The sequence below is a fragment of the Ailuropoda melanoleuca genome, chromosome 19, assembly GCF_002007445.2.
Source record: "Ailuropoda melanoleuca isolate Jingjing chromosome 19, ASM200744v2, whole genome shotgun sequence".
In the NCBI taxonomy this organism is placed as follows: domain Eukaryota; kingdom Metazoa; phylum Chordata; class Mammalia; order Carnivora; family Ursidae; genus Ailuropoda; species Ailuropoda melanoleuca.
The window spans coordinates 28,489,507-28,500,839 of record NC_048236.1 but is presented as its reverse complement, the minus strand read 5'-3'; the positions used below and the strand labels follow the sequence as shown (position 1 = coordinate 28,500,839).

Genomic DNA, 11,333 nt, shown 5'->3' with positions numbered 1-11,333 from the left:
CAAGCTTTGGTCTCGACAGCTAGGAAACTCCTGCGGGCCGATTCTGCAGCTCAAGGAGCGCCCGGGTTAGGAGACTCAGCCCCGAGCAGTTGGGGTAAGAGACCCCACCTGGCTGATGCTCCCTTCTCAAACAATACATCGCCCTCAGGCACTAGACGCCTAGGTGGGATTCGGAGAGGAGCGGGGCTCGGTGGACCAGTCCTTAGCAACCCAGGGCTAAGACGGGGCGTGGAGAGGAGCAGGCAGGGACGCGGCGGCAGCGCCTGGCGCACTGGAAGTGCAGAGGACGCGCTCTCCTGCCTAGGCTGCCGCACCCTTGACCTCTAGTTTCAGCCGGGAATCGGGGTGGAGGAATAATTGAGGAGCCCACGGAACAGACTAGCAACCGGGAGACAAGACTGTGGTCTCCTCGGACCTTCCGCCCTTTGCCTCGTTTGCTCCATGCTCAAGAGCTGCGCTCCAGAGCCGCGGCGAGGAGAGACATGGAAGAAACCCGCACTCAGTGCGCCCCGCCGCCGCCCGCGGGCTCCCAGACTGGGGTTCCACAAGCCAATCTCTCCTCTGCTCCCCACAACTGCAGCGCCGAGGGCTACATTTACCAGGACTCCATCGCCCTGCCCTGGAAAGTACTACTTGTCATGTTGCTGGCACTCATCACCTTGGCCACCACGCTCTCCAATGCTTTTGTGATCGCCACTGTGTACCGGACCCGGAAGCTGCATACCCCAGCCAACTACCTGATCGCCTCCCTGGCCGTCACCGACCTGCTCGTATCCATCCTGGTGATGCCCATCAGCACCATGTACACGGTCACCGGCCGCTGGACGCTGGGCCAGGTGGTCTGCGACTTCTGGCTGTCGTCGGACATCACCTGTTGCACTGCTTCCATCCTGCACCTCTGTGTCATCGCCCTGGACCGCTACTGGGCTATCACGGACGCCGTGGAGTACTCAGCTAAAAGGACTCCCAAGAGGGCCGCGGTCATGATCGCGCTGGTGTGGGTCTTCTCTATCTCCATCTCGCTGCCGCCCTTCTTCTGGCGTCAAGCCAAAGCCGAGGAGGAGGTGTCGGACTGCGTGGTGAACACCGACCACATCCTCTATACGGTTTACTCCACGGTGGGCGCTTTCTACTTCCCCACCTTGCTCCTCATCGCCCTCTACGGCCGCATCTATGTGGAAGCCCGCTCCCGGATTTTGAAACAGACGCCCAACAGGACCGGCAAGCGCCTGACCCGAGCCCAGCTGATAACCGACTCCCCCGGGTCCACGTCCTCGGTCACCTCCGTTAACTCGCGGGCTCCCGATGTGCCCAGCGAATCCGGATCCCCCGTGTACGTGAACCAAGTCAAAGTGAGAGTCTCCGACGCCCTGCTAGAGAAGAAGAAACTCATGGCCGCTAGGGAGCGCAAGGCCACGAAGACCCTGGGGATCATTTTGGGAGCCTTTATTGTGTGTTGGCTGCCCTTCTTCATCATCTCCCTGGTGATGCCTATTTGCAAGGATGCTTGCTGGTTCCACCTGGCCATCTTTGACTTCTTCACGTGGCTGGGCTATCTCAACTCCCTTATCAACCCCATCATCTATACCATGTCCAATGAGGACTTCAAACAAGCATTCCATAAACTGATACGCTTTAAGTGCACAGGTTGACGTGTCAGTTGCAATGGGGTAGCCTGAGCGGCCTTTGGGGACCATGTTGGGTCTGGTTCCACAGGTAGGTCGACTCTTCTTTCACTGTTAATGGGTCGGATTGAGGCTCTATCTCCTGGACAAGGGGAATGGATCCTGAGAAGCCAGGACAGCCCTGAGAGAGAGCTCTGAGAGGAGAACTGTTCAAACTAAAGATAGAGCTTCCCTGCAGAGGAAGAGGCTCACTTCCTCCCCTCAAACCCCAGGTCCAGCACTGACCCTGCGGCAGCCAATCACAAGGGAGGGGTGTAACTTTTTAAAAACCAGTGATGGGAGGGGGTCCCTGCCCTGCTTCGGTATCAAGGATCATGCCCTCTAGAACCAGTGGTACTCCTACTTGTCTGAAGCCTGAGACAGATCTACATACAGCCTGGCAGTACTTGAACTAGACGCATAATACCCTTTGTATTGGGGAGAATTTTGTGTTACGGCTTCATTTAAGAAGAGTTACTTTGGCATCCTTCAGTCTCCAGTTTTTGTTTATTTAAACTTGGTTGGAGAAACTTGTGGATTTGGTGCTTCAAACCTTATGTGTGGCTTGGATGATGCAGAGAAACCTTGAAGAGTTAACAGCAAAATTCTGATGTTAAGATCTCTATTTTTATTATAATTGAAACTATATGGGGTGGGTGGGGGGGAATGGGAGATGGGGAGCATTAAGCTGAGAACCAACACCTATGATTGTTTGTTTTCTGCAGATTTGTAATTTTTTAAAATTCCTATTTAGTGATTGTCAAAGCACATTCTAACAACTCAAACAAAACAGTATGTGTGCTAGTGCCAAAGTCTGCAGATTGCTTTATTTTCCTCCTAATTTCATGTACCTGTTATTTTACACATTTAAATCCCCATAAATGAAGGATATGGTGGGTGACTCAGCCCAAGCTGCTGCTATATTTCTTATTAATGCAGTCAGTTAAACTGATGAGTATATACTGCTCCTTAACAAGGAAAGTATCCTTATTCTTTCTCCAACTCAGTGAGATGTAAAGGAGACTGATAAAATAGAAATGGTTCTTCTATAATTAAGGAACAGGGGGCAATAGGAGGATGTATATTTTGACTTGTAAAAAATCTTAAATGCATGAGACTTTTTTCTGATAGTCATTTACACTCCTTCCCATCTGTAATTCCTTTGTGTGCTAACATAAAGCAACCAAGAGAATCAGCTCCTTTTTCCAAAAATCTTCCAAGTGCAGTAAGAACCCAACAAGTATACTAAAGAAAAAAAAAAACTTGTTTATTTTCCCTTGCTATTGAAGTTTGGGTGGGAACAAAGATTATTAGAAAATGACATGCAAGGACTTTATAAAAGCTTAGGGAAGCTGAAATTGAGCCTGTTTTTCCTGTAACTCATGGAATCAAACCTGACTTACTAGGCAATCAGGGAACTGACAAGCTTTTGAACCTGGGAAATTCGTCACTGACCTGATACCTCAATGAATATAATATCAGTAGTACTTTATATTTATCTGTCTTTTCAAATTTCAATAATACTTTGTTGTTATCTCAAATTCACTCTGAGGACTCTCCAACACAGGGAAAGATTACACAACAAAAGATGAAAAATACATTATCTAAATAAAAAGGAGTAGCCCTGAAGGATCATCTGCACAGAAAAAAAAAATCTGTATGTGGAGCATTTAATATGCCAAAGAAGATTCACACTCCATTCTTCAGAGAGCTTTCTGCAGTTTGATACCTTTTGTCTGCAGAAGCAAGTTGTCTTTGTAAAATGGATTCACTCCCTGCTTGAAGCTCCCAGTCCAGACTGTCAGACAATAGATGTATTGAGCTGAAGTATGCTGCTGCTTTCCTACTGTGCAGACCTTCACTCTGGGGTAATGACTCTTGAAAACAGACTATTCAAAAGTTCACCCATAAATTAAGTAAAAAGGGGGATTTTGATCAAGATTTACACCTGTCGCTGGAGTAAAATAAAATTTTAGGCATTAGACAATCCCTATATTCTGTTACATCCCCAGGGTTTTTGTTTGTTTGTTTGTGACATTTCTCCTATGGAGAAATCTAGCTTACTACTGATAGGAATGTGCATCCAGCACGGTATTTGTTTCTATGTTACCAATATGTTTGTCTTTTGTCTATGCAGCTGTGTTTTCTTTGGGCCTAAGAAACAATTAAGCCAACTTCTAGGAGCCCGAGGGGGGAAAATTAATTGAAATAAATAGCCACTTACAAATGACTTCTTAATAGGGCACCTACAATGATTGTGTCCTCATATTAACAAACATGGTCAACTTAGTCACATGGGTTGTTTGCCATTTGTAGATTACCCACTTACGGTTTTGCTTTATTATTTGGCTGAATTGACTGAATTTGAGGCATATTGTGTGAAATAGAAGCTTGCAAATCTTTGTAGTTATAAGAGATCTAGAATCATCATCCAGCATTGAACATGATAATGCAAAGTGTACTCATCCCAGGGGTATGTAGTTAAGACTGTTACATTCCTTGTCAGTTACTGCTGCCTCTAGCATAATTTGTTTCATAAACTAGACGTATGGCTTTTTCGCAGAACATAAAATGGGCGATGGAAATGTTTAACTTACATAGAAATGAAAAAATATTTTCATTGGCTGTGGTTACAAATAACATTTGCCATAATGTTTAATTGCACAAAATTTCACGCAAATATACGAATGTATGCTCATTCAAAAATACCACTATTGTCTTGTGTTTCTAGGAATTTTAGAGTTTCCTTTTTAAAAATGGACACGGCACCCGTGAATGAATGGTTATGGAGTTCAACAAAGTTCCTACAGAGTAATATTCTTCACTTTTCCTCTCTATTATCTTAGTTTTATCTTCTTTAACCAGGAAACCTTGAGAGGACTATAATTCATTCAAGCAGTAAAATCTCAGATAATGTGTGTTTGATGGAGTTGCTGTGACTGAAAATTGCCTTTGGTGTTCCACCTTTCAACAAATGTGTAATTGGAAATGACATTTAGGAAACTAATGAAATAAAGTCCTTTTCGTGTTCAAAAAAGAATGGGTGGTGATTCTGTTAGTATGGAAAGCTTGGTTCTTTGGACTCTGGGTTGCATTTAGGACTTTGAACCTTCAGGAGAGAATGATCGATGAGAAACCAGACTAGTGGACAGACACAAGTACTGCCACAATTTGGGGGATTTCGTTTGTAGGAAGAATTTAAAAGGTATGAGGCAGATCATGTTCTCACACGCTGCAAATAAGGTAAGTTGGGTGCACCATCAGAAGAGTTTTCCAGATCCCTATTTTTAGAAGGGAACATTTAGTCTCTAGGCTAGGTAGCGAGATTCCAAGGTACTGCATGGTGCTTGAAACACAGAAAAAGGAAACAGGGAAGCAGGGTTAGAAGCAGCCTTGGGGAAACATGAGAGGAGACTGACCTATCAGAACAGCAGAGGAATAGACAGGAAAACAGCTTTGGAATCAGAAAGTCCTCAGGTTGAATTGCAAATGGAACACCTTGGAGCTGTGTGGCTCTCCTCAAAGTCACCCTACTTGCAATTTGTTGCATGTACCTGTGCCTGTAAAGCACCTGTCAAAATGCCTGTCACTCAGCACCTGTACTTCCTCTTTAGCCATTATTTCCCCATTGTCTCCATTGTGGGTGCCTGTAGAGTAGAAAACCTGAGACCTACTGGAGAGAGGGTGAACTGGGGAGGACCAAGATAGCCTGAATGGGAGAAACCTGGCTAGACTAGAAGCGATGGAGGGTAGGAGTCTTTCACACTTACTGTCTTAGGCTGCTGAGAAAGAGCCCAAAGGCCAAAAGCGAACGTGAGGGTTGGTTTGCAGTGGCCTCAGTGGCCAAAAGGAAATTGCCAAATATTTCATGTCCTGTTGCATCCTCTTACTCACTTTTAAACTCTTCTTCCTCCTCCTTGTCTAGAGATTTTCCTCAGAATTCAAAGCCTCTCACCACATCTGCATGTTCCCTTAGTGTTTCATTTTGCACTTTTCTGCTTCTCTCTTACCCATGAAAAACCATGATCACCAATGATAACGTGTTGACCTAATATGGTTCTTATTTTAGCTCTGGAGGGCTGATTTGGCAGCCCAGGGCTTTTACATCTATAAAAGAGTTGTTGATTCAAATTAATGTGTAATTAGTGGGGGCAAAAGCTTTCAACTGGGGCATCTACTGAAGCTTTGCGAGGGTAGAAGCTGGTAGGGGGAGTGGGTGGCAAGTGAGGCTTCTGCGCCCTTCATCAAAGTCCATCCTTCAACAGTCCACTAGGGGGCAGAGTGCCGCTGAGTTGTTTCCAGGATTCAGGTGCTCACCATTTGCAATCTCTAACTCCTTCCCAGATACTGCAAATAGTATTGACTTCTCTAGGCTCAGTGAAATGAAGATCCATGAACCAAGGGAGAGGGGGCTTACCATTTATTTAAAATAGATTTTTTAGAACTGCAAATTCAGGCAGAGGACCCCTAAAAAACCTAAAATTTTTCTTCATATATGCAAAATCAATTATTTTCTTAATAATCTCTAGTCCTGGGAAATGCTAAAATCTTAGTACTTAAAATATTGTGACCTTTGATTAACGTGGCAATAGATGAATTCAGAGATTAGAAGACAGAGCATTTTTATATTCAAATTAAAGAGAGCTAATTACTTAGATATATCTTTCACCATATGATTTTTCTCATCACTGTGTTTTTCTTTCCAAGATTTCATTGGTTTGAGGCTGATACATCCATAGTTCAAAGGTAGAACATGTGTCATTTACCATTTAAAGAGAGGGCTGGTTTTTTGCACAGACGTAAGGTGTACCTATATGTCAGTTTTTTCCAGAAGGCAGACTTTTAAGTCTGTGCAATTTGGGCATTTACTTTACAAAGAGGCACATATAAATGTAAGTACAATCTTATGTATCGCAAACATAAATTTCTGTGTCAGAGAGTGGATCATATAAAATGAGAAAACAAGTTAGGTTATATCATTGCCATTCTTCCTTAACTGTTACTCCCTAACATTTTCATGATCCCCAGCGGGGAGTTTTCTCTGTGCCATTTCACACATCTGTCAGTTAAATCTGACTTTCAAAGTCAACATCCACATTTTAGGATTATACTAGGAGTTTTAGTACTCCCTGAGAGAGTGCCAATCCCTGGAGTTGGGCCAGCTGACAAAGGGAAGACTTAACACTATGGAGTTTGTAAAAGAAAATGCCCATTTCTTTTTGACTTATTAGTTCATGTTTCAAAAGATAGGAAAAATCCTTTCCAAAACTACCAACTGGAAATCTATATAACAAGAATGGCCTTAGAATATTTCTTGTACCTAAAGTGAACAGATGGTGGTATAAGGATCCATTTATGGTAAATGCTTAAAAGAATCTACACATGGCTTGCCTGAATGATGCATGAAGACATGACTCACATCCTTCCTGACTCTGTGGGAACATTCCACACATCGGCCTCTGATTGGTCATTTCATATTAGAATAACTCGTTTTCAGGGTATCTCTTGCTCACAAGTGTGGTGATGGGACTACAAGGATGGAGCAGTCCATGGAGTGTAGGTTCCGTGGTCCAGGAGCTGTGCCCTGGAGTACTTCTGCAAACACATCTGGTTGTCTCTTCCAAGCTTATTTGCTAACCCAGTTTGTGACTGTGTGTGTGGACCTACATCGTGTCATTCATCAATCTATCCCTAGTTCATTGAATAACCTCAGTGGATTCAGCATTAGACTGATCTGATTTTGTGGGGAAGCACTTTTTTTGGCCCTTCACCTCTCCACCTGTCTTGTCTGGCTGTAAGGTCCTTGAATCCACTCTCTTTTTCCCTGCCCCTCAGGGACTTCCCCGCAGAGCCTAGTATGTTGGGGTAATCAGTCAGACAGTGTGAAGTTTGGCATGAAGATCACCCCCACAAAGAACCCCAACATGTTGGTAGGTTTCATTGCAAGAGCAAGTCTTCGACGTCAGAAAGACCTGGGTTAAAATCTGTGTTTTGCAACCATGAGCCAGTTCCTCTGTAAATGTAATAGAACACACCTTTATGTTTGCATAAAAATTAAATGGAATAATGCAACTGTTTTCAACCCTGGCTGCACATTGGATTCATCAGGGGACCTTTAAAAAAAGTCTTTGCTCAGACGCTGCCTCAGACTAATTAAATTTCATTATTTGGAGTAGGGTTTGAAATTCTTCTTTTTAAAAATTCTCCTCAGCTAATTGCAATGTTTGGCTAGGGTGAGATCCACTAAGAACATGTATATAAAGCTTTTAGAACGTTGCTTGGCACACAGAGTATCTGTGGGTGTGAAGGGGGCCCCTGAATGAAATGGCAAGTGAAGTGGGTTTGGTTTTCGTAGTGGTACTTCTCAAGACTCGATGGGCATATGAATCACCTGGGGAGTTGGTTAAACTGCAGTTCTGATTCAGTAGGTCTAGGGTGGGCCTGCGATTCTGCATTCCCGACCGGCTCTCTGGAAGTGCCGATGATGCTGTTCTATGGACCACACTGAGTAATAAGGATCTGCAGGCAAACATGGCTGACTTACAAAGCATCAGTCATTTCCCAAGATTAGATATGTAAAAAACAACCACAACAAAAGCAACATAAAACTTCCAGATGAGAAAGTATGCTTTTTAATGTACAATAGGTGGTGTTTTCCTGACTTGTTTGCATAATATTCCTGTCACAGCTTCACCAGCTGTTAAATGGCTCCCCTTACATGCTTTCTCCCAGATGTTTCGGATCCTCAGTCTACCCTAAAACAAACAGCTTACTGCTGCATCTGAATCAGCAAAGCAGGACCCTTAGATTCAGGCTTTATTTTTACATTACTTCCAAATAAGGGCTTTGTCTTTTGTAAAAAAAAANTTTTTTTTTTTTAAAAAAAAAAAAAAAAAAAAAAAAAAAAAGTGGCAAGTGGCACAATTTCTTTGGTAATCCTTTTCACTTAGGAAGCCCACCTGGATTATAAACACACATTTACATATTACATCGGTTTCATCTTTTGTAAACATAGTAACTATTTAATCAAAGGTGAAAGAGGTATGTTTTCTTTCTGATATATTTTATTCTTATTGCATTTTAGAAACTTAATATCCTAGAGTAGCCTTTTGATTTCAGGGAAGGCCCCTCAGCACTTTTTATTCCCGAAATATTTCATAAAGTTTATTTTTTCTTCTTCAGTGAAAGTCATTTAAATTACCGATGAACACTGTTGTCAACTTCTTGGCACCCGCCCGTAAACTGAGGAAACTATTGGGTTTCCTAAGCCTGGGTTGGGAATAAGAATCAAATGACCCTACTTCAGAAAGGATCCTGTCATTTAGTTTTTAGTTTTAACTTGAGTTTTACTTGAGTTAAGTGAATGTGTGTGTCAGTGTTCAAGTAAGTTTTTATTCTACATTACGAAACATAGCTCAGTCTTTCATCTCCCTCGAGTGCAATCCTGATGCTTAGAGTTGCAGTCCAGCAAAGACATTGCTGGGAATCTGCTTCATTTTAAAAGGGGCAGAAATTGAGGAGGGAATTAGCATTACTGAGTACTTGGTGTCCCGGACCTTAAATAACCACCCTACCCTGTTAGTCCTTGTAATTCTCTCATGATGTAGATATTAGTGCTTTTTTATTATCGTGCTATCGTGGTCGTCATCAGTAGAAACAAGATACTACAGCAATTTCATTCAGTGCTGTGATTTAGAGAATTATGGCAACAGCCCCAGGTGAGTAATTTGTATTCAGACTTGGAAAGGAAACTGCATTATTAGGTCCATTTCACTTAATCTTTGAGAAGAGTGTTTTCTCAGTGCTAATCTGAAGCATTAAATCGTAATAGAACTTTAGGGATTTTTTTTGTAAGTACAACATTCTCTCAAGGGGACACAGTTTTCCTTCTTGGTCTGCTCCCAAATTCCTGTCCCTCCTTGTCTGACCAACCAGGGCACGTGCCATGCCCACTCGTCTCTTCCGGGGAATTGGTATGCGTAAAAATGTACATTTAAGCTGCTGGATATGGCAGCATTAAATATAGATGCTTCTGCCCTGATGAGTAATGTGAGACAGGAGGTATTGCCCGTTTATGGAAAGTTACCGAGAGATATGTGTGTCAAAAACTTGGTACTTGGGACATTATGCCTATTTTTACATGGAGTTAAATTTCTAGTGAAAAGTAAATTCAGGAAAGTAACAGGATGTTTTCAAATATTAGGTTTGTCTTAGCATTGTATAGATAAAACCTCTACATTAATGCCTATTTTTTCTGTTTTGCAATTGTGTGCTGTGTTCACCACCAGCTTATGTTCTTCTCCTCTCCCCTTTTATCTCTCCAAAAGATCCTAAAACACTGCCACAAACAACGAAACCAGTAAATCCTCAAGACAGCAACTTATCGGTATACACAAAACTGATTTAAAGCCAGAACTTTGAGATTATATATATAGAAAGATTTGCTTTCGTTAAGGATCAAACATTATAATAGTGCGTGTGCAAAGGCTGTGTAATCTCCTCTATTCTGATAAAAAGAATGAATAAATTGGGGAAAATTCTGCTTTTTGCCCAGTGCCTTTGATTATCATCACCCATGTTTTAAAGATTGTATGTATTTATTTTAGAGAAAGAGTGAGTGCGAGCAGTGGGGGGGGGGAGGCAGAGGGAGAGAATCTTCAAGCAGACTCCCCGCTGAGCATGGAGCACTCCCCCCGCCCCAGGCTTGGGGTTCAATCCCAGGACCCATGAGATCATGACATGAGCCAAAACCATAAGTCGGATGCTTAACCGACTGAGCCACCCAGGTGCCCCAGTTATCACCCATTTTTAGTTGAAACAAAGAATACATGACATAGAAACTTTAGTAAACTTGGAACTAGAATTAGAATCTAGACCCAGGCAGTCCTTGGTCCCAATTCCAGATTTGCCACTTGCTAGTTGTGTGACCTTCACCTCACTGAGGATCACTTTCTTCATCTGTTAATGTGGAGAAAGTAATGTCTTATTCACAGACTCTGAGGATTAAACAAGCTACTGTGTGGCAGTACTTAGTTCAGAAAGTGCTTAAACATGGTAAGTGTTTACTGGATGCTGTTTCCTTTTGTTCAGACAAAATGAGCCAGGTGTCTATCCAAAGATTTTGGAATTCTGAGTCAACAGAGTTGTTTAAAATCCTGGGTTGTTTTTTTTTTTTTTCTTAGTAGTAGTATACAACTTAGGGCAAACTATTTAATCACTGTAAATGTCAGTTTTCCTATCTCTAAAATGGGACTAATATGATCTATCTTGAAAAGACTTCAAGAGGATTACCTTAAGTAAGCATAGTCAACTGAGACAGTTCTCAGAGCAACACAATTGCTCAGGAGAAATTAGATTTCCTCTTTCAACTTCCTTTCCCATCTTTAGGAGCTAAGGTCTGATGTCACATGCCATGCTTCAGTGTTGGTAAGTCTCATTTATCATTGAAAGTGAGATCTGTACGAATTTGGGATTTAGAACCAGTTTTATTGATATTATCTGAGAATTGCTTACGTGCTGTGATTCAAGAGATGCTAAAAGATTACCCTGCTTCCTGCCTGATGTTTATTAGTTAAAAATTCATTTATTGTAATTATTTTAAAATTTAAAAATTACTTTTGAAGTCTTAGCACATTCTAGTTGCCATCACGCATTTATATCTTAATGTGA

The 11,333-nt window shown here is 42.2% G+C and overlaps 1 protein-coding gene across 1 annotated transcript; it reads left to right on the top strand.

Annotated features, from left to right (window-relative positions):
* The first annotated feature begins 454 nt into the window (after positions 1 to 454).
* On the top strand, positions 455 to 4,701 carry HTR1B (5-hydroxytryptamine receptor 1B). The gene has a single exon (XM_002926840.4). It carries the CDS (start codon positions 483 to 485, stop codon positions 1,650 to 1,652), a length of 1,170 nt encoding a protein of 389 aa, XP_002926886.1. The 5' UTR covers positions 455 to 482; the 3' UTR covers positions 1,653 to 4,701.
* The last annotated feature ends 6,632 nt before the right edge of the window (positions 4,702 to 11,333 follow it).